The sequence below is a fragment of the Rhodnius prolixus genome, unplaced genomic scaffold (assembly GCF_049639745.1).
Source record: "Rhodnius prolixus isolate KJV_2025 unplaced genomic scaffold, Rpr scaffold_36, whole genome shotgun sequence".
NCBI classification, from domain to species: domain Eukaryota; kingdom Metazoa; phylum Arthropoda; class Insecta; order Hemiptera; family Reduviidae; genus Rhodnius; species Rhodnius prolixus.
Window position 1 is genome coordinate 633574 of NW_027411639.1, and position 27961 is coordinate 661534.

The 27961-nt window shown below is 34.5% G+C and overlaps 1 protein-coding gene across 11 annotated transcripts in view; it reads left to right on the top strand.

Annotated features, from left to right (window-relative positions):
- LOC141462335 (suppressor of lurcher protein 1-like) overlaps window positions 1-27961 on the top strand; it is a 418108-nt gene that overhangs the window by 338391 nt on the left and 51756 nt on the right. For all 11 annotated transcript variants that reach the window (XM_074144106.1, XM_074144108.1, XM_074144104.1 and 8 more), the window contains 3 exons: window positions 34-220; window positions 7678-7868; window positions 15658-15865. In XM_074144106.1, coding sequence (XP_074000207.1) covers window positions 34-220; window positions 7678-7868; window positions 15658-15865 — 586 coding nt within the window. The remainder of the gene's footprint in view (window positions 1-33; window positions 221-7677; window positions 7869-15657; window positions 15866-27961) is intronic.

Below are 27961 nucleotides of genomic sequence, written 5' to 3' on the forward strand. Positions count from 1 at the left end.
TGAGATTAATGTAATTTTCCTTTTCATTTTCAGGACCAAGTTGTGACGTGAAATTAAATAGCGATATAATGAAAAATGGCAGCATTACTTCGCCAGGTTTTCCTGGACCATACCCGCCGAAGACAACTTGTCAATATGAGTTCATTGGCAGCGGTCGAGAGAGAATACAGCTGGTCTTCACAGATTTCTCTCTATTTGCACCAAACGAACTGCCTAAGGAGTAAGTAAATTATGTTCAATTTCACATCCATTGATATATTACGTTTTATGTGCTTACATTATTCATTCATAAAATAACAAATTACATCTAATCCAACTAGTTTTGGCTTAATGCAATTTATAATGCAAACTCAGTAGGAACTATGATGTAAACATATATCCAGAACATATATCTAGTTTCCACATGAAACTACACGAATCGCATATTTCTCGCTCTGTTTACGACTTCTTTGTTAGCAATGTGTTGTTTACGCAATGGTATCTAGAGGCAGGAAGTTCTATGATTTAGATTTACATATTTTTAAATTTATGAGCCGGATAAACTGCATTTGGGTAAAGGCTGAGAATTTAATAAGCGTGTTGCAAATAAATTTACTATTTTTTTTCTCTGGACACGGCAAAACTTGATTCTAAGTTTTTATTAAATTGAATATTTACTAGTGAAGTTAATTTATTACTTTCTATTATATCATGAAAAAGTTAGTATTAGGCTATTAGTCACTCTCTTCACTTGAGAGGAGATCACAAGGCCACTGTCTCTTAAGGCGTCTTGTCCGGGTTATCAGGAAGAGTTCTTGAAGAAAGATTTTTTTAGCTAGATGATTTATATGTGATTGCAGGTTGAAGTGGAGTTTTCTGTACGGTGTTTTAGCAACTTCGGTGATAAAAGGAATGTTAAGGTCAGTGTGTATAGTCCAGGTTGGAGAGATAAAATGGAGCGTGTACAATAGTTCGAAGTATTTTAGATTGAAGGGATTGAATCCTTTGGAGGTATGTTGCGTTTGGTTGAACCTCACAGCTCTATTCCATACGCCCAGATGGGTTTCAAAATAGAAGTATAAATTAGTCTTTTGTTGTCTAGAGGGAGTTTTGATCTTTCTGTCTTTTAAGTAGTTGATAGCGTCTGATTAGTTCTGTTCTTTATAGTCTAGAGTGGGGGTTCCAAGAAAGTCTTCGGTCTAAGTAAAGTCCAAGGTAGCGGGCAACTACTGAGCTAGTATTTAAAATTTAAATAATATCAAAATATTTCCTTGAAAATGAGTTTAAATTAGTTATTTAATTGCAGCGCATTGATTGAATAACTGATCTAATTTTCTAGTTCAAAGTGGTAGAATGGGCAATGTTCATTCATCTTCTTAATGGCGGAGATACTCTTTCTCGACAAAGAAAGGGCGAATGTTGTAACGTATCAAATGTACCTTGTAATTCTACTTTTGCGTGTTTTCTAATAATTCTACCATTTACCACGATGGTCATGCACTGAATCAAATTGATGTACAAAAAATTATTTTAAATGCAGGCACTAAAATACTTGAGATACAGTTTAGTTAGGCTGAAAAATGAAGCTGAATAGAAGGAAATTGGACAATCCATCTGCAATCTTCTAAAAATGGACCCAACAATTCCTTAATACTTCGGAAAGCTTTTGAGACTGTTCGTGTGAGTTTGGTCTTTTTAGCAACACGCTTTGTGGATTCAACTGTCCAAATGCTTTTTTGGATAAAGCAGAAAGAAATTCTCTGCTATATCATGATTATTTTTAGGCTTTACATTCCTATATTCTATTCGTCATAGCACGTATTGTTTATTGTACCTCTGACCATGATTCATTTCACCAGATTTTATTAAGAATAATATCAGTCTTGTGTAAAGATTTTGACTTCCCTTTCGTCTAGCAATACATTTTGCCAACTCTGGTAGTGTTTATTTGTATTTTTGTTTTTTTACTAAGTCTGCAAGTATAGTGCGAGATTGACCCATAAGTGACTGATTCATCTATTTCTATTCATGAATTTCTAAAACCGGCAAGGGATACAATAAAAGTATTCTGTGACGGATAAAGCAAAGATTTATCCATCAAAGCGAACCGAACCTCTAACTAGATTTTCCAATAAAGAAGTTCTTCGTTTATGTTGCATTATAGAGCTACTGATAAAGCTGAGGGTGGACAGTATTATAGACGTCACTGAAAGAGATTGGGAGAATGCATTACTCTGTGCACTCTGCTGTAGAACAGGGCTACTTATAAAAAAGATAAAAGTATAGGGCAGTAAACTGTTTTCCTACTCAAAAAAAAAAGCCTTGCAGAGGAAGAAGTGGAAGAATTGATCACTCTAAAGAGTGTCTAAAGAAAACAAGAATGGAACAAAATAAGTAATTTTGTGTTCCGTCAGGTGTCGAAGAATCAGCGGCTCAAAAGATTAAAAAAAAAAGAAGTTTAGGATGGTTCAGTAATTTAAAACAGCGTTTCCCAACCTGTGGTAACCAGCGAGTTGCTCGTTGGTGGTACTCGAAAAATAATCAATAATGGCGGACATAAAATCCTTCAAATTTCAAACTCCTTCTATAAAGAAAATTTAGGAAAAGCTACATCATTATCAATAAAAGATAAAGAAAATCATGTGACAGAGCTTGAATGAAAACTAAGCCAAAATCTGCTTAAAGAGACTGATTGTAATGAGTAAGCTCTATCCGAGCATCATTAAATTTAATTGGTACTTAGAGGTAGGCAGTTGAATGCTTAAAAGAAATTAATTTAGAAGATTTGGGCACAAATATAATAATCCGAAAGAAGAACTTTGTAAAATAATTAATAATTTTGAAGAGAAAAATACTTACACAATTTTTAATTATTTAAAAAAAGTTTTAAAACTAAGATCTTACACTTTACAAAGTTTGTAAAGTGAACATGAACTTGAACTCCTTTGTAACAGATACATTGTATCTGTAAAATAATGCCCTCGTAAGACAAATTTCACGAAATACAATAATTTTTACGGAGTAGTACAATTTGGCATGATGTACGCGAGCCAAAAAAAGGTTGGGAAACGCTGATTTAAAAGAAGAATGCCGTCTGAGAGATAGCCTGAATTGGTTTGGCAGTGAATTCTGATAAGGAATATGTGGAGAGGCAGAGACTAGTTATCATGAAGGAAAGAGAAGCAGATCTGGAGCAAAAATGTTTCGACATCGATGATACCATAAAAGTAACTATGTAGGCCTACTTCAAGTTATAAAAGACCAAGTAAAAGATGGTGATTTACGAGTTTCGACTTAGCGATGAGGTAACTTATTAACATTTATGAGAAAGTGCAAAAATTGAGAACAATAAATCATAAATACGGAAAAAATATGTTTGAGTGAAATATTGAGATAAAATAGTGTGGGTAACCTTTGTTTGGAAAGGTGATTAATGGGGTGTAGGACGTGCCAATCAGTTAGTTTGGTATTGTTTGGATATTGTGACTGCCCATATAGGCTTTGTTTTCTTTCATTCTATCTGGAAAATAGTTAAACAAAAGCTTCGAAACAAAAAATTCTACTTAATGAATTTTTAACATGTCAGAACCACTTTGGACAAAAAGCCCATGAAGTCTGCTCAACCTACTTCTGTATTTAAAGTTTATAATAAGACAAATGATATTTGAGTAAGAGTTCTTCCAGATAGGGTGCGAAAATAAAGAACTAGTTCTGAAAGTAAAGGAGTCTTACGTTGTTATGATGCGTTGCATGAGAACTCCTTCAGAATACCAGCTAAGCGTTACTAATTCCTCCACATCCCTACTGCTATCCACTGTAAGAATTAAAAACATTTTCTTGTGTATTATTAAATTTTACAGCCAAGTGTCCAACTGTGGCTAAGATTTGCTTTCATTTCTACAAAGTTAGGAAGAAATCTGATACTTAGACTGCCTTTACATTTTTCTTACATATTATTCAGACGGTACATTGTAATGAAATTCCACACATTTCATGCATAACCTTCTTTCTCTCATTTCACGTCACTTTATTTTTTTTTTTTAAACCAAGAGAGGTTTTTTTTTTAGGCTTTTCAAACTTAGCTGCTTCCTTGAAAATAAGGAATTCTTCGTAATGTCTGGAAAAAGAATAATTTTAAGCTTTGAGATAAACTGTAAACAGAAATTTGGATCCATTGTTTCTAATAATGGATTTCATATACATCAAATTAAGGTAAGGACTGGGCCTGCCTTCGGATTTTATGACTCCCAAATATAACTTCGACAAGCCTTTCAAAGTCTGCATTGGGGACCGGGTGGCATGGAGACGTGGACCCCCAGTGGTGGGAGATCCGATGTGGTACACTGATGGCTCCAAGATGGAGGAGGGTGTGGGAGCGGGAGTGTACGGGGTGAAGCCGAAATGTAGCTTTTCGGTTAGCCTAGGAAAACTAGCTACAGTTTTTCAGGCTGAGCAAGCTGCAATTAGGTTCTGTGCTACCGAGATTGTCGGACGAGGAATAACTAATTCTAAGGTCGTAATTTTCTCGGATAGTCAGGCTGCTCTATGAGCTATTAGTTCCTACCAGGTCAACTCAAGGCTGGTTTGGGACTGTCTGGGTGCCCTGGAGGAAATTAGTGACCAAAATAAGGTCTTTCTGGTTTGGGTACCTGGTCATTCAGGTCATAAGGGAAACGCAGCGGTAGATTTATTGGCCCGGGAAGGCTCTGCGGGAAACTTCGTTGGCCCGGAGCCTTGTTTTGAGGTTCCCAAGTGTGTGAAGACTGCGGCCATTAACTTATGGGTGCAGAGTAGGTCTCAAGAGTGGTGGCTTGAGTTCATTAAAGGCTATTCGCCGAGGCTGACTGCAGAATTAATCCGTCAAGGCCGTAGGGCTATAAGGATAATTGTAGGCTTATTAACTGGCCACTGCAGGCTCAGAAAACACATGCATCGCATGGGCCTAGCAGATGATAGCCTTTGCAGGTACTGCCAGGAAGAGGAGGAAACGGCACTGCACGTGTTGTGTCAGTGCGAGGGGCTCTTATGGCTAAGAATGTTACTTCTCGGGGAGGAAAAATCAAGGCCTGTGAGCTTTACCCAGAAGCCGCTTTCCAGAATTAAGAGTCTGATTAAAAGGACAGGTCTGGAGGGTGAGCTTTAGAGTGTGGGGAGCCACAATAGATCCAAAGGGGTCGCAGTGGCGTAGGCCTTGAGGCCGCCCTAGTTTAATCTATCTATCTATCTAAAGTAAGGAACACATTCTGTCACAGAATGCGGGTAAAAAAATAAAATAAATAAATAATAAAGGGTCTTATTCAAGGTGTCTCCTAAATGCATTCTGAAATAAAGCCGTATATAAATATAAAGAAGATTTTAGATTGAGCGACTTTATGGATCAATTTTTTAGCACACCAAGAGACTTACCACCTATCAGATTGATGCCTGTTAAACAGTTTTCTGGGCTATTGGTGGCTTCATCGTAATTTTGGTGCAGCATTTGCAGTTACGTGACTAATAAATAATATTGAAACTTCTTTCTGTGTTACCATTTCTGTTGAAAGAAAAGAAATTTTAAAAATGCCTTTCCATGTATTCACTTTAAAATGACGTTGACGAGACGTCAGTATGCACGGCAAATGATTTCGTCAAAGACCTTTTAAGTCATTAGTTTGATTTGACTTAAATTGCGCCTGTCAACAAAAAGAATATTAGGCAAAAAGTTTTAATTGATTGCAATTTCATTCCTAACTTTACCTATGTTCATTGCAAGTAAATAATAATAATAATAACGATAATTAATAATAATAATAATAATAATAATAATAATAATAATAATAATAATAATAATAATAAGAAGAAGAAGAAGAAGAAGAAGAAGAAGAAGACCCTTTATTGAAATTAATTTACAAACTTTAGAATGGAAAACACCAAACAAAAGCGTATACGGCTTGGTAGTCCGTCAGCCAGAAGTCAGGTGCTTTTTATAATAATTGGGTAGAAATAAAACAAAAAATGACTCAATAGAAATGAGAGTAGAACTAAACAAAAATCATCACTAATGAGGAAAAGAGAACACAATTATTTTATAAATACAATAAGAAAAATTTTCTCTACGAAGTAATAATAAACATTCACGGGGAAAGTCAAGAGAAAATTAAAAATAAAGCCACAAAAACACAAATAAAATTAATGTGCATGTACATCTTCATAATCTAATAATTAAATTCTTGAATCAATTGGTATCTATACAACCAGGCAGAGCGAGCATGATTAATAAGATTTAGACAGTTAGTAGAGTTTAAAAATTCTCTTAAGTTAGGCAAGGATTCGCACTTTAAATTCTGCGAAGAGAGGACAAATAGCCAAAAAATAAACTAGGTCCTCTCTGGTCTTTAAATTGCATAGTGAGCACAACTCTACCTCCCTGTCAACCCAAGGGGTAAAATTCAAAATAGAGTAATTCGCCTCTCATCGTAATTCTTTTAAATTTAATGTTGTAGACTGACTTTTTTTAAAAATCTTTCATTGAAATACGAAACTGCAACTACTGTTGCAACAAGGAAATATAATTATAACAATGGCATGAATATGGATAGGAGAAGGCACTCAGTGGTGGCACTCCATTATCGTGCTCTTGCTAAACTGCTCTCATGATGAGAGTACATCGCGAGGTCATTTTCTCTTCAATCTTCTTAGAGGATTAGCTGGTGATGTGGAAGAAGGTAGGTAGGTGTTCTATGAGTGGGTTAGGACGAGCTGCTGTAGAGGAATGAAATTTGAGAAAACGAGTGTTAGCAAGATCTGTAATGAAAGGGATTTTTGAGGTCATTAAGGATGGTGAGGTTAGATACATAGAACGGAGCGTTAAGAAGTTTCGCGAAGTATTTTTGACTGTAATGTCTGGAGAAGTAGAGAGTTGCAACGCTTAGTCGATCCCCATACTTCGATGCCGTATGACCAAATAGGTCGCTGTAACAGTAGATATAAGAGTCTTTTGCTGTGTAGGTTGAGTTTCGATCGTTTGTCAAGTAGTCTGGCGAGAAGTTTTGTAGCGTTGGTTAGTTTCTTGTCTTTTCAGTCTAGTGTGGGGGGATTCCATGTCAACCGTTTGTCTATGTACAGACTGAGTTGAACAAGAAAAATAGACAAGCATTAACATTAAGCTCTCTATAAAAAAAAGAAGGTATCTATTTGAATCTATAGCGCTAGTAACACCCACTTCCCGATGAACTATCTTTATTTTATCTGACAGGATAGCAAACTGATTCTTCCTCAATGACACGTTATTACAGGCAAATCTGAAATTAAGACTATATTTTTCAGTCACTTGTTCATTGCCAGTATTGCAGTTGCATTTTCCTGTTTCCTTAGAGTTTCTGAGAAGGTTGACTATCAGAAAATATCCGTTGACATTTTCGGTGATACCTGCGCGGGGAGCACTATCATCACGGAATCTACGAGTAAACCTAATATCTACGTAATCAGTTGCATTTAAGTACACCTTTTGTTTTGAGTAAAACTGTGGTCTCCTACAGTTCTGTTCTTGATTTGATCTTTTTGTATAAGGATACAACTTTAACTTACAATTATCGAAGTAATCTAACTAGTAAGAGGAATAATTCTAATCCCTTCCAAAGTGCATTTATTACACGCATTTAAACAATAACAACAAAATTAACGATTATATTTACCATAGTTAAAATTATTTTGTTACAGTTGCGAAGGTGTTGACAGAGTTGTCGCTTTCGTCATTCTTGACGGTAGAATGGAGAAAATCGACAGCTATTGCGGTGTCACCATACCAAAGTCAATTATGTCCAACGGTCCACGGTTACTTGTAAGGTTTACCGCAATACATTCGTCCAGGCATGCCCGAGGTTTTAGAGCTAAATTTCATTTTACCACAAGTAAGTAATTGCAGTTAACAAAAATCTAAAATAATCTTGTTTTATAAAATTTCAAGATAATGTTCAGCCATGGTAAAGAGTTAATTTCAACTGTAATATCTGTCTTTTAAAAATGAATTGTTATTTTAATTAAGACAACGTTTGTTGGGCTAATTTTTTTTTAGGACAAAAATTTAATTTAATTGCCCCATTTACTTCTTCTCAGAATAATTTAATTAATAAATGATTCAGAGAAAAGCCAGAGAACCAGGCTTTATGAAAATGGGACACCAACACAAATTAGGTTCTCCTTAAGGGGACGGTCATCTGTGGCCGTGTTAGTTCAACGCGAACATGTGCAAGCTACGTGAAATTCTGATTTATATTCAACACTTCATCACAAACTGAAATGTTCTTTGTTTATCGTTGAGCGCTGCTGTCCACTTTAAATGCTACTTCATGGCTAGCTTGTATTTGGAATACAGATGCTGTAATTAGTGAGATCTGTTAGCAGCATTTCGTCGTAGTTATTCTAATTGCACCGTAATATTTTCTGGAAAAGAAAAGATACTGTCATTTTTTCATTAGTTTAAAAAAGTATTTGAAGATCAAAAACTTGGCTTCGATCAACTACATACATTTTAGAGGTTAAAATTTAAGACATTAACAATAAGTGAAATCAAAGCCGCACTTATAACGCATCAAATTAAAAGTAAAGATCTCTATTCTCTAAAGAACCGAAGTATCCACTTTGCCTCTATTCAGTCCACGAAAATGTATTTTTTTGATAATCGTTGATATTAATGTACATTATTATTATTTTATTTATTGATTAAAGAAAACAATAAACATCCAGCAAGGAGTTAACTCAAAATACAAATATACGTACAAAAGAAACATTAAACCATTATAAAATAAGTGATTAATACTTAATATGAATATAAGTAATTATTAATATAATAAAGATTCATAATTAATTGTTACGACTAATGATACCAAAATGTAAGATTATAAATTATTACAGATTAATAATAATAATAATAATAATAATAATAATAGAGTTTATTGCCAAAAGATTCTTATAAACACAAAAATAAGTAAAAAGATAAAAAACGAAATAAACAATCAAATTCCTTATAAAAATAAAAAGAATAAAAAAAACTCTTAATGGCAATGGAAATATCCGTCTGCCGAGTTGCATTTTTACAAAAGAGAAATTTATTTATTCACTCTTCCTTTCTCTTTTTCTCCTCTTTATCTTATACAATCAGATAACCCTCCTGCAGCTAAAAAATAATATAAAAATTGAAAAAACAAAGATCAATAATTAAACTCGTCAACAAGTGCCTTCCTACATTGCAGTGCCTCTTTTAAGTAATTAATCAAATTCTGCCAGTTGTCTCCGTTCAAAATAAAACAGACCTCATCTGTGGATAGGATTCTTTTTTTTAAATAATGTACTCTGTAAGGCGCCAAAATCGGGCAAACTCCAATAAAATGTACAATATTTTCCACCTCATTTAAATTACATAAGGCACAAGTTTGGGAGGCTCCCGGATCAAACGGTCTGTAATTTAAATTTAGCGATTCTGACCTTGCTTTCAAAATCAACAGTGCATCCTCAAACTTTTCGCTATAGAGGTAATCGCATCTGTCATACACCAGCTTCGGGTAAACAATGTGGTGTTGTCCCTGTCTCGCCCTGGATATAGCATTCAATCGCTCATTTTCGCTTATACGTTGTAAAAGAAGTGCCAAATTACCTTTCCAAGTTTCTGTGTTTTCTATTTGAAATAGTGGCACTTGCAGCTGTATACACAGATTTTCCCAGTCTCGCCACCATAACATTTTATTAGATAAAATTCTATGGGCTATTAATTTTGGTAATCTGTTATCAGACATTTTTATTGCTTTTAAAACATATATTATCTGGAGTCCTAATGTATACACATACATGCAGTTCAAGCCCGTTTCTAACTCGATTATATAATTTGCAGTATTTTTCGGCAGTTTAAACAATTTTTTCACAAAAAAACCGTTGCAATTTTTCAACTGTCATATTTTTTAAATCCCCAAACCTGGGCTGCATATGTCATTATCGAGCGGGAAGTTGCATAAAAAACCTTTAATTTAGCATTAATAGGGGTATTACAATTATTAATTAATTTTGCCCAAGTGCAGTTGATGGCGAATTTAGACAAGCGCAATTTATCGTTAATTCAAAGGAGAGAGACGGTGTAAGGCAGACTCCTAGATAGCTGTATCTGTTAACTATTTCTATGTTTTCTCCTTCTAAATTCCATTTTTCATTGACAGCGTGTCTTCCTCCCTTCTTTCTAGCAATCATTATCTTGGACTTTGCTAAATTCACTCTGCAATAACTACCCAGGGCGTCTATCATCCTTTGCAACACATCTGGCCTATCAGCCATCAGCACCACATCGTCTGCATACAATAACAAACGGATATTCCAACCCCCTAGATATATACCTCCACCGACTTCATGATGCAGGTCATTCAGATAAATGGAGAAAAGCACCGGCGACTCTGGTCTCTCTTCAAAACGAATAAATCTTTCGCCTTTTACAGATTAATAGCTTAATAATTATTAAATGAAAATAAAAAACTAAGTTAAAAGCAAAGAGATTCTATAAATATATAAATAAAACAAAGGAAAGAAAGAAATAGATAACTTGACATAAACTGAAGCAAACAAAACCAAGTACTGGTTAACAATTTCCTGTAATTCAAAATTTTGACTAAAAAATTGAAAACAGTATTAATTTGAGAAGTGATCGTCAATAAAAATAAATTGCAAAATACTTCAGTCCAATTTCTGGACTCGACTGTAAATATGCGGAGATTAAATCTCTTCTGCGCCATCGAATATCGGACACTCCACTAAACAATGGGTCAGTGAATGCCAGTCGCCACAAAATTTACACTTCTCATCACTGACAAAAAATAAATTTTTCATTATTAAATAGTATTCTGGCGCTCGAGGTTGGCTACGCGAATTTGGCTCAGAAGCTTTATCTTGTTTATATTTGAACTGAAATGTAATTTCTGACAATACCAAGGTGCTTGCTGTAGTATATGCCTGTATAAGATTTTATATCTGGAGTTCAACACAAACTGTATTTCTTCAGACAGGAACTTGTTTCTAAAACTGTCTACAAGGCTGTGGAAATGGGTACGCAGTGTACCAGGGTTCTACGATAAGGAGAATGTCTTCGGAGCCAATAGCAAAAAACATTGCTTTAAATGATATTAATGTATAGAAATGAAGAGGTTTCGTAAGAATTTCTGGGTAAAACTTATAAATTTATACAATAAATAGTGTAGAGTACTCAACATCTTTTTTTCTGATTCATAATTCTAAGGAGAAGAAAGATTATTGCCAATTCCTATAAATATTTTGTTTGATTAATAGTCCAAGCCCTTGATCTAGAGGGTGGTTCATCTTCAGTTGAATGTTTTGCATTATGCGTGTATTTTTTTTCACTTCTGGAATGGAATAACAGGCGAAAATCAGCTTCAGCCGATTGTGAGTCCAGATAGGGTTGAAAAGGAGTTCCTATATATCCTTCTAGACCAGTGGTTCTCAACCTTTCTAATGCCGTGGCCCTGCATACAGTTCCTCATGTTGCGGTGACCCCAAACCAAAAAATAATTTTAGTGGCTACTTCATAACTGTAATTTTGCTACAATTATGATTCGGAATGTAGATATGCATTATTCTCATTGCGACAAATCAAACATAATTTAAACATAGTGATTAATCACAAAAACAATATTTAATTATAAATTGAGAAATATCTATTACTAATTCCAATAAATTTTCACCATGGCATAGCATGGGTTTAAATATAACAACAGTAATGTAACATTATACAACAGTGCAATATTTTACAACAGTATGCAGCCAAATTCAGTGTGATGGTTGTGGTTGTCTTTGCAAGAGCACAGCGAAGATCATTTTCAACAACAAGTCTACTTCGGTATTTAGACTTGATTACTAGCAAGCTAGAAAACCCTGTTTCGCAAAGATATGTTGTTGGAAAAGGAAGAAGAAGGCGCAACACTGTCTCAGACAGAATAGGATCTAACTGTAAACAGTTAATCCAGAATTTTGTCAGTGGCATCGTAGAAAAATCTGTTCTCGCTGCATCATTGTTAATTAGGTCAATAAACTCCGGAACATCTTCAACTTTCACTGTGAATGGACTTCTGGCAAGTGCAAATTGGGTGTCAGTTAGATTAGGAAAGTATGATGAAATTTTGTCTGCAAGCATGTGCTGCAGAGGCTATTCGCCGAGACTGACCGCAGAATTAATCCGTCAAGGCCGTGGGGCCATAAGGATAATTGTAGGCCTATTAACGGGCCACTGCAGGCTCAGAAAGCACATGCATCGCATGGGCCTGGCAGATGATAGCCTTTGTAGGTTCTGTCAGGACGAGGAGGAAACGGCACTGCACGTGTTGTGTCAGTGTGAGGGGCTCGTATGGCTAAGGATGTTACTTCTCGGGGAGGAAAAACCAAGGCCTGAGAGCTTTACCCAGGAGCCACTCTCCAGAATTAAGAGTCTGATTAAACGGACGGGTCTGGAGGGTGAGCTCTAAAGCCGGGGAGCCACAATAGATCCATAGGGGTAGCGGTGGCGCAGGCCTTGAGGCCACCCTAATTTAATCTAATCTAATCTAATCTAATGTGCAAATGTTCTTTCACAGAAGTTATCATCATAATTTTGTTTGTCTGGCTCAATGTCATGTTCCTCAAAGAAGGCAGATAATGTAGGAAACATGTAAATTCTATTTTTATCCAATTTATTTCTAATGATCTAATTTTTTCGGACAAATCGAGGCACGTTGCATTTGGTCCTTTGCAGTGATAAATTTAAATCATTCAAAATGACAAAGATGTCCACCAAGTAAGCTATTTCCTGCAGCTCAGTTTTATCGCTAAAAAGTGCTTCGAATTGCGAAATATGTATTTTCCGATGGCTTTAGGCGACCCCTGTGTTTTGGTCGTTCGACCCCCGCCGTGGTCGCGACCCACAGGTTGAAAACCGCTGTTCTAGACGAAATTTTTTTTTTGAAAAACTTTCCATTGGCGCATAGTTAGAATTCATAGTTCCTGATGGATAGTTAGTACAGCAGCTATGTAGATAAATTGTCAGATAGTGGTCGGAACAAAAATGCCTATGAGGATAATTGGGTTGGTAGAACTCGTAAGGTGGCTTAACTTTAAATGCTCACTATACAAACTTCTATAGTTATGAAGAAGCTCCATTCACTTGCTTGCTTTTGTTCGTTCTTAAATCAATCCAGAAATACTATCCACGATGTTAAGCGCATAATTTATTTTTAGCTTGTAATCATGAGAGATCAGATTAACTGGTCTCAGGTTCGGAGGTCCAGGATTCGAGTCCAGCTATTTTTCTTGAGATTCCTCTTTGAATGAAATGCATCGGAACGAAAACATGATGAGGTACACGAAAATTTATTAAGAGAATCTATCTAACCGCTGATTGAGGAATTGATTTATCTAGTTCTTATCGGTGAACGATTTGATGTTCAATTGTTCAAGAAGTTATCTATAGCGCTCTAATAAATTATCTCTTACTGAGCAAACAACAATTTTTTTGAAAAAAAAATAAGTAGCTATTGCAACTCAATTTCTCATGCTTGTGATCAATACCAAGTACCAGCTGTACAGTTGAGAGAACCAATTATATATTGGTCTTGGTACAGACACTATATGTGAGTTACGAGAATCTTTTAGAGAAACTATGTGGCCAACCTCTCTCTTTTTAAGTTAGTAAAACTCAATAATATAAAATAAAGACAGCTTAAAATTGAAACGTCTTTTTTAAAAAATATAAAACGTGATCAAAAAATTGGGTTAAACGAATTATCAGTATAACTAAATTAAAACGGAAAATTGTTATTCCTGCGATTTCTAGCGGTCAATACCAACAATTAGAGCAATCGTGCTAGTACAGTCGCTATCGGAAGCCCCAACTTGTAGCCTGCAAAATGTATGAAACAGTAATGAACTGTTTTCATGACTTCGGAAGAATATTCTTGATTAGTTTTTATTTTTTAAATCCGATAAATCACAATCATATGCTTTCCTTAGGTTTTATTAACATTCTAGTTGCGAAAAAAGATTCTAGCTAGATTCCAAAAAAAACAACATACAAAGGTAGAAAATTGTACTCATAAATAAGAATAACCTAGAATATACGTTTTATCTAAAATGGTTTCAATTCTAGCCACCCACGAACCTTTGGTCTGCCACCTAGATAGCACGCATGCATTATTTTGTCGATTGCTTTTCTACATCTACTTATTACATTTTGAATTATACACTGTTTCTTTTTTTTTGAGGCTGTGCACCAGATGGTTGCTTTCAGAATTGTCTGTACATTTATAGTATTCTGTGCAGTAATGCTTTTAAATGGCCCTGACTCTTTTAAGTGTCAATAACAAAACACAAATCTATCTGAACATTATATTTCACTTTATTTATAAATGCCCTGATTACTTTCCTCAGATATAATTTCATATTTTCCAAACCTCTTCTTTGAATGCATAAAAAAGGCCTAGTGATGATGATGCTGCTTGTGAATAATTTCATCTGGAATTTGGTCCTTGGATTAAATCATTTTTATTAAAGTTAATTTTTTTAATCAAATATTTCATGTATTCTAAATTTATAATTTAGTTCACCTTGGGAATAGACTTAAAAGACAAGCAATGACAAAACGTGCGAAGCTGTTCTACAGACTTCTTGGACGACGCTCCAAATTACCCATTGAACTCAAACGCTTAATATACAGTACTATTCTCAAACCTAAGTGACTAGAACTGTGGGGTTCAGTCAAACCAACAAACATACGGACTTTCAATCAAAACTCCTCCGACAGATAGCTGACGCTCCTTTCTACGGTGTCTGACCTCACTCTTCACAACGACCTCAACATTCTCTTTATAGACCAACTCGCCAAGACTAAATACCAAAAGTTCCATACTACTCTATCGACTAGCTCTAATCCTCTTGTACTGTCTCTCGCTTCCTATGACATCCCTAATACTCCTCGCCAACTGAATCGTCAATGGCCCCGCGACTTCCTTGTAGGCTGAAGGCCTAACCGCTATTATTCTCCTATCTCTCCTCTCTCCTCCTCGTATTCTCCTCTCTCCTATCTCTATAGGAACTCTCTAGTGCTACCGCTGGGTAGTTTCTCTCCTCCCGCACCAGTTCATCACTCTCTCCATATTTACTGATTGTATACAATGTATACAGATTGTAAATTACGAAATAAATTAAAAAAAATAATAATAATAATTTATATCAATATAGTTCTTTGAAAAATGCCGCTGAGTAGAGTCATCACATCACTCACTGATGTTTAAGTACTGACCATCGCCGAGGGAGCGGCCAGCGCATCATTCAATATTCACTCTTCACTCCCAGTTCTATACCTTTAAACAGTGTAAGGGTCGTCTGAGCTGCAAATCAATTCAATTAATCTTCAATTAAGATAGTTTTTTTTTAAAGTAAATTACTGCTTTTTGGTGTGGGTGTAACTCGTTAAGGACTTTTTGTTCAGCGTGCTTCTTGAATAGAATTGGACTCGTCACTTCTTCAGGAATCTGGGCGCACTCAGAGGGCTTTGTAGCCAATATTTTGCTCTACAAAGACTCTGGAAGATGCAGAGCAGGGACTCACCACTTAGACTAATAATAATCATTACCAGCGAAAAGAACTTTAGTAATATTCTTATATTCTCTTTGATTACAGATTTTGCCATGCGCGGTGGTGAACAAGTCGACGACTATCCTTGTGCATTCAGATACAAAGCTGGCTCATCAATGGAAGGACAATTTACCAGTCCAAATTTCCCTGGCCTCTACCCAAGGGAAACTGAATGTCATTACTTTTTCCATGGTGCAGCTAATCATAGAGTTCGCATAATATTCCATTATTTCGACATTGAAGGAGTACACCCGTAAGTATTATATCTGTTTAATTATTTCTCTGAATTAACTATTTAAATTATAAATCAATCTTTGCTATAATTTTTTAAAGAATCTATCAGAAATAGATTTAAATACAAATGTTAAAACATTGTCTAAATACACTCAAATCTGTTTTTATGCGGTCCTTTTTTATGCGATTTTTTATTTGTGCGTTTTTTTTTTGTGCGATCTCATAATTTAATTATTGAACTGACAATAATTTCAATGTCAACGAATAAAATGTGCAATACAATGTTGCGATTGAATTTTTGGGTAGCAATGCAAAAATGCATTGATCGCAAATAAACATTAAAGGACATCTGCAGTTTCGTATGTATAAAATAAATACATATGTAATTAAAATATTTAACAATGTTCGCATGTGTTTTTTCTAAATCAGGCTCCGAAAGGTTTTGCGAGATTCGAAGAGCTGCCAAGCCTCGTGTCTTGATTTCGTTTAAAAAAGCAATTGCTAGTTATGGTTATGAGTTATTTTATAAGTGAGATTTTTTTTAATATTGTTTCGAAAACTATTTCTTATAGGTTACTCGTGAAGTTTTATGCAATTTTTTTTATGCGTTTTCTTTTATTCGGTCCCTATCCACCGCACAAAAACAGGTTTGAGTGTATAGCGACTAGAAAGATCGTTTTTAGCTTTTGGTCTAAGTAGACAGACACATCTAACCTCAACTTACTAAAAAACAAAAAACGAAATTAAACATTCCAACAAATGAAAATACACATTTAAAAAACTGTTCAAACAATCCATGGAAGAAGGAATTAGCTCAGTGGTTAGCGTATTGGATTCCAACGCGGAGATCCCGGGTTCGAATCCAGCTGCTGGCCCTTAAATTTTCTCTTCCTTGTAGCTTCTTACAGCTTACTGTTAGGTGATGGTCAGTTTTGGTCCAGAGGCCAATGGTGCACTCTCTGCAAACAAGAAGCTCCGGGCGCCATTATTGACTGATGTGCCTCAAATAAATAAATAAATAAATAAAGTCCAAATTTAATTATTCTACTATTCAGATTAGAAGTTCACCAACTAAATTTTGCAATGAAAATAGTGTCCTCTTTAAAAAAAAATTCTAATAATACCCAAAACTGAAACGATACTCGTTGAATTTTCTATAAGTCAAAATTTTGTAGCAACTAATTCTGGTAAATTGTAATTTATGTCCTATGCCGACTGCTTGCTTTTCCAGCACCATGTTGATCATAAGAGTCGTTACTCTTAAGCGAGAACTATTTGAAGGACTGCAAAAGGTGGTTCTATCGCTAAAGACAAATAAAAAATAGTAAAATATCTTTTATACTGCAATGATACTCTAATTGTAATCTAAAATAATGAAATAAACTTGGCTATTTTTTCGAAAATGAAAGAAAAAAAAATAGATGCAAATCGAAATATAGGTAGTTTTGTTTCGTCTTAACTGAAACAAGAATTTTAATTCGCGGTTTGCAGAAGTTTATAAACATAATCAAATCACGACCCTTTTAGTTAACGAAAACACAAAATTTAAAGGGTATAGTGGTAGCAAATAATATACCTAAATCAAGGATAGCACTTTAGAAGTTCAGAACATAAACATCAACTACTCCGCTTAACGAAAACAGAAATTAATTAACTAAACTAACATGAAATCACCAAACATAAACATATTCTAACAGCACTTGTAAATCGCAAGGTAGATGTATGCACAAAATCACAAAGCACAATATTAGAGCCCTTTTGAGCAGGCTAGCAATGTTCTCCAAAATATTTGAAGACGACTAAGGAGGAAAATGGACCACAAAATATGAAAGAATCGGATTGCTCCACTTTTTTTTTTGAAAGTACAGGCTCGTTTGGACAAGGAAAATTAAAAGAGTTTATTACAACCTGAGGTGGAGGCTTCCCAAATTTGCATCAGATCTGATCGTAAGGTGTAAAAGCACGACTAATAAGAAGCTAACATGTCGAAGAAAACAGTACCACGCTACGCTGTGTTGCAAAGCTGAGTTCCAAAAGACCCTTCGTCAGTTAATTTTAGTTTCATTTTATTTTATTTATATTTGTTTTTTAACTCATTTTATTATTTCTGGTTCATCTTAAGTTTTCCTTTTTTATCTATTTCAGTTGTCAGTTATTTTTTTTTATTTTTTTTTTTGGCGCATCAACAGCTGAGGTTATTAGCGCCCGGAGCTTTTTCCAGTGCACTGCCGGCCTCCGGACAGTGTTCTTTCGTTACAGACAACACTGTCCATCACCGGACAGTGAGCTGTAAGAAGCTCCTAGGAAGAGAAAATTTAAGGGCTAGCTGCTGGATTCGAACCCGGGACCTCCGCGTGGGAGTCCAGTATGCTAACCTCATAGCTAATCCCTTCCCTTAGTTGTCAGTTATTACTGTTCTATTTAATTATCTATTTTATGTATTTATTTATTTTTTACTAGCTGCACCCGGCCACGGGTTGTTGTCGCTCAGTCTGGATATATGGATCTATTCCTGGCGACGCAAGAGCTAACGATATTTCATTTTGTAGCCAATCGCTGTCAAAAACAATCGAATTAGAAACCTTTTACCATTACTCCTGGCGCATCTAAGAAGATTTCTCCAACCCTGTTATTGACAGTTTTCCATTATTTGATCGTAAATGCCTTTCAATCCTATATCGAACGAAGCAGCAGTAGATCGATTCGGTAATGGCATTACCGATTTATTGAGAATTTTGTTCGCTATTTCTAAGCACAAATCTTCAATCATTATCAACGCTTCGTTGTAGATTTATGCTGTGAAATCCATGCTCATATTTGAATTTTCTTGGCGTATTCGACGGAAATTATCTTCAGCCATTCTCGATTGCTGGAAGACATTGGACCGGGCACATTTACCAACAGCTTGCGAAGAAAGAAGCATTCATCTTGATTGGGATGCAAGGTGTACAGTCTGCCTTTCGTAGTTCCTTTAAATATGCTAGATTGTCCATCTACTCGCTCTCCTCGTTTGCGTAGTTCAAATGATTTTCTACTCTCATTCCATGTATAATACCTAGGCACTTTCGAATACAGCAGTGTTTTCGTAAAAGCTTCATTTTGACATAACGTGAAAAAAGTAGTTAACGTTGTAGCCTGTGGATTCAGGGCTAAATAGCACATTTGCACATTGAAATCTAGAAACATTCAATTTAACAATGCGATTGGAAACATTGAAATGGAATCGTAAAATATTTAGTGATATTTTTACGTACAGATAGCACTGTTTGTTTTTTTAACATGTTTTTACCTGTCACTGGTGTGACATCTATATAACAGTTACTTAAAAACAATCCCGTAATCGAATGCAACTATGTGTCTAAATTTCAAAGCAATCGGTGAAGAACTTTTGGAGATTTAAGATTTTGAACAAACCAACATTCAAATTTTTATTTACAATATATAGAATTTTTTTTTCTTATTTTTATCTATTTTTGGTTTGATTATTCCTAAACAATATAGTGTGGCTCTCATTTAATTTCTTTAGCCCATCCATTGACCTCCTTCTCGAACTCAAGAAGATGGAATCAGAATTGTAATAGCCACTTTCGGCTTATTCATTAGCTCTTAACAACCTGTTAATTCCAAAAGTTTATTGTGTAGTTCAAGAAAATCTGTGTTTTATTCACATTATTTGGCATATTTCTTTAATTAACTAAAGAATAGCACACAGATCTGAACTCGTTAAACGAAAATTCTTTCTTTCGGAATTGGTACCTAACACTCATACACCATTTTCTTCTTTTTATTTTTTATTATTATTTGTAATGTAAATTTTATTCTTTTGAATATAGTTCTTAAATAATTATTAAATTACACGTTTGCAAAAAATCGTACTGGATTTGATGATTCTGATCAGTTATATTGCAACGTTATGGTTGTCCTCAGAGGTGGTGATATATCAAATAAATAAAAAATAAAAACGCATATCAAAACTGAACAAACCAAAGTATATTTCTTTAAATTAAATAATGATGCCAGCTGGGTAACAAGTTATATAAACCATAAATAAACTAAAATAATAAAACAGTTAAAGTTTCCTTTAAAATACAAAATTTAAATAATCAAGTTAATTAAGATTTAAAAATAATGAGCTCAAAAAAATATTGTACCAATTGGTCTTCGGGCCCTGGCGGACGGTAGGTGCGTGTCCACTCCTTACTTTTCTACAACTAACTCCCTCTCCTTCCCTTTTGGCGGCGGGTCCCTTAGACTCCCACCACTCAACACACTATGTTACAATATTCTTATGGTAGGTGAATTCCTTTCATAATGCCGACGCTGTTTTGAGGCCTACTTTTTTGCAATTAATCACAGATTTCTGCATCAATTTTTAAAATAACCCCATTGCATTGTATACCTTTCGAAAGGTAATTGTATGTAGATGTTTTTCATGAATAGTGCACGTTTTTTTCATATATAATATTTTTGAGAAAAATGAAGTCAAATGTTTTTGGAAAAAATTAGAAACTTGCTATTCCTTATGTTTGGGCCACAAAGTAAAATACTTGTAATTATTATTTTGTAATACAAATTAGCTTATTTAAAAGGAAATTTAACCATCTTTCTAATGAGCTTATTAAAATTGCTGTAGCTTTAATAGTTTAAGAAATATAGGCAACTATTTGCTAGAAAGTAGTAGTACCTTGAAAAAAATAGAAAATTAAAAATATCTACAAAACGAAGCAGAATCGAGCCATAGTTTATATGGAATTTTTTGTTGCCAATAATGCCCAGAATCGCATCCCGAAGTTACGGTAGTCTTATGCTGAACACCCTGTATAGGAATTTTGAAAATGGCTAAAAAGTTTAATGGAGTAAAGAACCTGCTGAACATGCAAATGCAGGCTACGATCTCTTTTTAGGGTACTTGTGTTTTTTTTTTAGTAATCACGAAGGAAGAGTTAAATTTGTGTTTAAAAGAGTTGTTGAAGAATGAATACTGGCTCCGAGATTACTCTGGACATACTGTGAGATGAAATACGTACCCGAACTCAAGGATTGTGAGGTTGTTCATCAGGGTAATGAATAATTATTTTACCATCTTCGAGCCAGAAATACTAAAAAGTAGTACAGAAAAATTTGCAACCATTTTACGTGGGACCTAGCATTGAAATTTAACATTTCGCTTAGATAAGTTTTGGCCCGTTGAATCGGAAATACCATTTACTCAACCTAATGAATACATTAATAACAAATGTAATTAACATGATGTCGAATTACCATGCGCAAAGTATACACGATATTTTAATTATTATGTATTCGCAGCACGTACAGCATAGCGGGCACCACCCCTTTGCCATTCTTATGGCTTGTTTTTCCAACAATTAATTACGCAATATGGTTTTGGTTTCAATTTTTTATTTATTTTGTTTAAACATTCTTATCAAGGATTGGAATAAAACAATGTTTAAATAAAAAACTGGCTTCTCGAAAAATTATGTTTAAAAATTAATAACATTAAAACTGCAAGGGAAATTAATTTTGAAAAATTTACCTTGTCCGACATTGATGTACGAGGGTTGTTTGAAAAGTCCGTGCAAAAATAAAAACTACTTAATTTTTTGGGGTAAACCTCTTTTATTTTTCAACATAGTCTCCTTTTAGGCTTATACACTTCGTCCAACGCTGCTCTAGTTTGTTGATCCCTTCCGAATAATAGGATTTGTCCAAGTCTGAAAAATAGCCATTCGTTTCTGCAATCACCTCCTCGTTTGAATAAAATCTTTTTCCCGCCAGCCATTTCTTCATATTGGGGAACAAATAGTAGTCCGAGGGAGCCAAGTCTGGAGAATAGGGGGGATGTGAAACGAGTTGGAAACCTATTTACATTAATTTTGCGACCACAACTGCTGAGGTGTGAGCTGGTGCGTTGTCGTGATGGAAAAGGACTTTTTTGTGGGCCAATCGTGGGCGTTTTTCTTGCAGCTCGGTTTTCAAACGGTCCAATAACGATGAATAATATGCACCTGTAATAGTTTTACCCTTTTCCAGATAGTCGATGAGGATTATTCCTTGCGAATCCCAAAAGACAGTCGCCATAATCTTTCCGGCCGAAGGAACGGTCTTCGCCTTTTTTGGCGCAGATTCCCCCTTGGTAACCCATTGTTTAGATTGTTCTTTGGTCTCAGGAGTGTAGTGATGTATCCATGTTTCATCCACAGTGACGAAACGACGCTTAAAGTCCTGCAGATTCTTCTGGAACAGCTGCAAACCGTCCTTGCAACACTTCACACGATTTCGTTTTTGGTCAAGCGTGAGCAATCGCGGCACCCATCTTGCGGATAGCTTTGTCATGTCCAAATGTTGATGCAAAATATTATGTACCCGTTCATTCGAGATGCCCACAGCACTAGCAATCTCAAGCACCTTCACTCTTCTGTCATCCATCACCATATCATGGATTTTATCAATGATTTCTGGAGTAGTAACCTCAACAGGGCGTCCAGATCGTTCAGCGTCACTTGTGCCCATATGGCCACTCCGAAAATTTTGAAACCACTTATAAACTGTTCTAATCGAAGGTGCAGAGTCACCATAATGTTTATCAAGCTTCTCTTTAGTCTCCTGAGGCGTTTTGCCTTTCATAAAGTAGTGTTTAATCAACACACGAAATTCTTTTTCGTCCATTTTTTGAAAATCACTCGACTTCCTCGATTCAAACGAATGCCAATCACAAAGAAATAGACCGATCTGGCTGAAACTTGGTGTGTGTTCTTCCAAGAGATGCTACTAACTAAACATAACCTCGATACGCGCTAGTGGTGCTATCTCTCTGACTTTGCACGGACTTTTCAAACGACCCTCGTATATGTAAATTTAAAATTTATTTTGTTCAGTATCGGTTTTATAAATTGATAGCATACTTGGTATTGGTACGTACGTGAGTACGTGAGTATCCATGGGTACTACCAAAGATCTATTAAAATTTAATTCGATTTTTGTCTAGCAGTACCGCACACCAGTGGGCGCATCAATTGCGGTTTGGCGAATCAGAAGAACCATTCAACTTAATAATTTTTCAGTTTTTCATTTATTTTTTTTCACTAAGGCGCGTCAACATCTGAGGTTATTGGCGCCCGGAGCTTTTTTTCAGCGCACTGCCGGCTATCGAACAGTCTTCACTCGATACAGACAACACTGTCCATCACCGGACAGTGAGCTGTAAAATGGTCCTAGAAAGAGAAACTCTAAGGGCTAGCTGCTGGATTTGAACAGAGTTATCTCCGCTTGAGAATCCATTAAGCTAACCGCATAGTTAATCCCTTCCCTGTATTAGGAAGAGAGGGTCCGATATGTTCACGAACGCCCTTGTGCATCTTAATGGACAGAATCTGAGTATTGATATACCTACTTCTTGAGCAGATGGAGTTCAAAATGCTTCTTGGACCCAAGGGTTGGTTGCCGATTATTCTAAATTGATTGTTTAGCAAAAGCGATGTAGCGACAAGAGATATTTGGCTCTCTGCTGACCGAAGAGATCATATGACAATAAAGACTGGAGATTACCCTGTACCTTAAAAAAAGGGAAGAATTTATCTGCTAGATTGTCTAGGGCAGAGGAGGCCAACAAGTCGATCGCGATGGACCGGTCAATCGCTCGCAATGTCTGGGGTGGAATTCCGTTTACCATTGGACTTTGAAGCGATTGTAGAAAAATATGAAAAAAATATTTATTGCTATTAGAATACACCTGTAGCATGGAGATGACATTCTCAGTATTACAATTAAAAGAATAACTTTTGCAAAATAAAAAATTAAAACTGTCCGGTAGGACAGTTGTATAAGGGTTGACCATCAAAAACTGCACGAAAAAGTGTAACGTTGAAAAACACCCAACTTTGACAATTTTTTTCTATTTTTCTATAAAAGATAAAATTCTTTAAATCTTACTCCAAATTCTCCTTTATAACTATAATTTTTTTGCAACCACCCAGATCTAATAGGTTTCGAGAAAAAAGTTGCCGAAAATGAGCAAAAACGGCTTTTTCAAAAAATGTTCTTGTTCTTGTTCTTGTTCTTCTTGTTCTTGTTGTTCTTGTTGTTACCTTTTTTGTAAACAACGTAGCGCCTAAACGCGTGAACCGATTTTCATGAATGAGGTGTCATTCGATTCGGAACTTTATGTAGATGTGCCTTTTGGGGGTCTCGGCCCTGTACATCGAATGGGAGAGGAGTTAGCCCCCTTTATGTAAGGCCCCCTCCAAAATTATTATTACTAATTACTCTGTAAATCTTGGCCCTATTTTGATAAAATTTGGTAGGATGATAGGGTTAGGGCTCCCCTACCTAACAATAAAGCGACGATCTGCTCTTACACTTGTTAAGGGGAAGTATAGCAATCGTTTCAAATTATCGACACGTGAACCGATTTTCATGAATGGAGTGTCAATCGAATCGAAATTTTGTACAGATTTGTACTTTAAAAGTCTCGACGCTATGCCTCATAAGGAGGGGAGTTTGCCCCACCCAAATAAGGCCCTTTCTAAAACTATTATTACCAATATTTCTACAAAGCTTAACCCGATTTTGATAAAATTTAGCACGAAGAAGTGATTAAAGCTCCTCTACGTGGCTGTGAAGTGCCATCATGCTCTTACACCTACTAAGAGGAAGTACTGCAATCGTTAAAATTATCAATGAGTGAACCGATTTACATCAATGAATTGTCGTTCGATTCAAAATCTTTGCCTTTTAGAAAGAAGTACTGTAATCGCAGTTTATTTTTCTTGCTCCTCTTAAAAGGAAGTACTGAAATCGCAGTTTAATTTTGCTATTTACCTACAAATACCTTCCTATTTTATATAAAAAGGCTTTCTCAAAAAAATTGTTATTGAGGATGGTTTGGGGACCGCAACTATAACCATTCTTTAAAAAGATCTCTCCAGTGGTAGTTACGGTTCCGATTTAACACCTTATCAGGTTATAATGATAGAATAGCGTATTCCAAATTTTAAAAAAATCCAATCTGTAAAGCAGATATGTAACTTTGCTAATAGACAAAAAGGAAAATCTGTCCAAAAGGTACAAAAATCTCCTTAACAAAAACTTACAGTTTAAAAAGTTAAGTATAAGGGTTGATTAAACGCCAAAAGGTACACAAATCAGCAAGTACCCAACATTTCATTAATACTTCATTGATATTATTTAAGTAATTTTACCGCATTAATTTTCATTAATATTTTTTAAGAATTTATTAGATGTCACATACCCTTATGCTGGCCAGTTCATTCATAATAGTTATAATTGTGATAAAATGTATATTATATCTTCGTATAAATAGGTACTTTATTTTAACTCTATTCCAAATTATTCTTCTGATTCTGAAGTTGTCACATATACATGCATGTTAAATTAGAAAAAGACAAATTTAGAGTCGGCTACTGTTTAAATTTGAATCACGGAGGATTTAAAGCAATATTTCAGTCTTGAATTCGTCTTACCGAAATATTCGTGAGGACAAATAACACACAGTTAATAACAAGTAGATTATTCAACATTATTTATTCATTTCTCAATTGTAATTTAATTTAGTTCCCCTAATTTTACTTATGGTAAAATACTGGAATAATTAGCCGTCCTAAAAATATGCATATCTTATTTATTTTATATTACATATACACAACATTGTGGGAAGAACACCTAGATGGAGAATGTAATTGAAGAAAACTATATTATTTGCGATAAAGCCAGATAATTATTACCTATTATTATAAACGTTTGACTACTACATAAAATAACAATTACTTTATCGAAGAATGAACTTAAACCGACGATTTTTATTTAAAAATAAAAATAAATAAAATCATTGATGTATGTTGGTGTAAGCAATTTTTAAAAAAGTTTATGAATTTTTTAGCCTCATATTTTTTTTTTTTTTATAACGTTTTCTTTTTCACCAGTGATTAATAGTTTGATTATTATAGATAAATAGATATTACAGTCAATCTAAGTTAAATGGTGTGCTACTTGAACAAATATTTTGTAGATGAAAATGGCCAGCATAAGGGTATGTGACATCTAATAAATTCTTAAAAAATATTAATGAAAATTAATGCGGTAAAATTACTTAAATAATATCAATGAAGTATTAATGAAATGTTGGGTACTTGCTGATTTGTGTACCTTTTGGCGTTTAATCAACCCTTATACTTAACTTTTTAAACTGTAAGTTTTTGTTAAGGAGTAATTAAATAATGTAGTTACAAAATAATAAGGTACATGGTAGAAAAATAAATTAAAATTTAGCTCTCAAAATTTCGCATATTGCACAAAAAAGGAAAGAAAACTTTTGTTTAAGCTCCTAATTATTGGAAACAGAGTTCCTCAACTTTACAAAATATTAATTATTAATATTGAAAATGCTGTTGGTTTTCATTTTAATTCTGCTGACAGTCCACAGATCTCTAATATGTAAAAATAGACATTATTTATTTTTTCAACACTATGAAAATTTAAGATATTAACCAGATTTGATGTGCTCTCATGAGATACAATATACTGTTTCAGAAACTTAGATCGAATGCTGGAATATAGTATACTATATAGGGCATTCCAACAAGAGGTGTTCAACAGAATTCAATATTAAATGCTTGCATAATTTGCAAACCTCTTCCTTATATAAGTAATATACTTCACCACTTATCAATAGCCTAACTACCTTATTATTTGCTATTCTTAATTGGCTAATAATCCTTAATTTATTAATATTAACCATTAATATAAGTAATATACTTCACCATTTATCAATAGCCTAACTACCTTATTATTTGCTATTCTTAATTGGCTAATAATCCTTAATTTAATAATATTAACCATTAATATGAGTAATATACTTCACCATTTATCAATAGCCTAACTACCTTATTATTTGCTATTCTTAATTGGCTAATAATCCTTAATTTATTAATATTAACCATTAATATGAGTAATATACTTCACCATTTATCAATAACCTAACTACCTTATTATTTGCTATTCTTAATTGGCTAATAATCCTTAATTTATTAATATTAACCATTAATATGAGTAATATACTTCACCATTTATCAATAGCCTAACTACCTTATTATTTGCTATTCTTAATTGGCTAATAATCCTTAATTTATTAATATTAACCATTAATATAAGTAATATACTTCACCATTTATCAATAGCATAACTACCTTATTATTTGCTATTCTTAATTGGCTAATAATCCTTAATTTATTAATATTAACCATTAATATAAGTAATATACTTCACCATTTATCAATAGCATAACTACCTTATTATTTGCTATTCTTAATTGGATAATAATCCTTAATTTATTAATTTTAACAATTAACGTGAAGTAATATTGTTAACGTGAAGAAATATATCAACCAAGAAAAATGTCCCAGTACCTATCACCAAATGTAGCAAATATATCTATTCTTGTTTCGTATCTATGTAGTTACCTATGCGAATCGGCTTTTCTTGGCCTTTTAAATAATTGTTGTTGTTTTTTGCGTAGGTAGATAAGCCGTATACCTATATTTCAGTACGAGGTGTACTCAGCGAGCTATTGATAGATTAGCAAAAAGTAACTCATATTATTCTTTCATGATAAATTTTCCTGGCCCCAAAAAAGAAACGCGAATATGAAATATTGAAATCAAATTATCAGCCATATTGTGCATTTTTATAACAACTTTCTCGTATTTACGAACAAATAGTACAACAACTTATACATTGCAGTTGATAAACAAAAATTAAATTGCATTTTAAGTTAGTAAAAATCTATCTTGAATAAGTGTCGGAAAACCAAATGCTGCTATCAAAAGTTGGTCTGGAAATTTATTTTCTTCATGAGCCTACATCTCGAAAACTTAATAAGTGATTTAAAATAATAATATATTTCACTTATCTACCCATATCTCGCTGGAATGCACCTTATACTGAAACACAGTGTACAAACATAGTATGCATTTCACACCCCTTCTTCCCCCTTAGACTACGCCTATGACAACAAGACGATCGCGACACCCTTTTAAGATAAATAGTAGATCTTATATACAGAAAAGTTGGCCACCCCTGGTCTAGGGGATAGTACAAT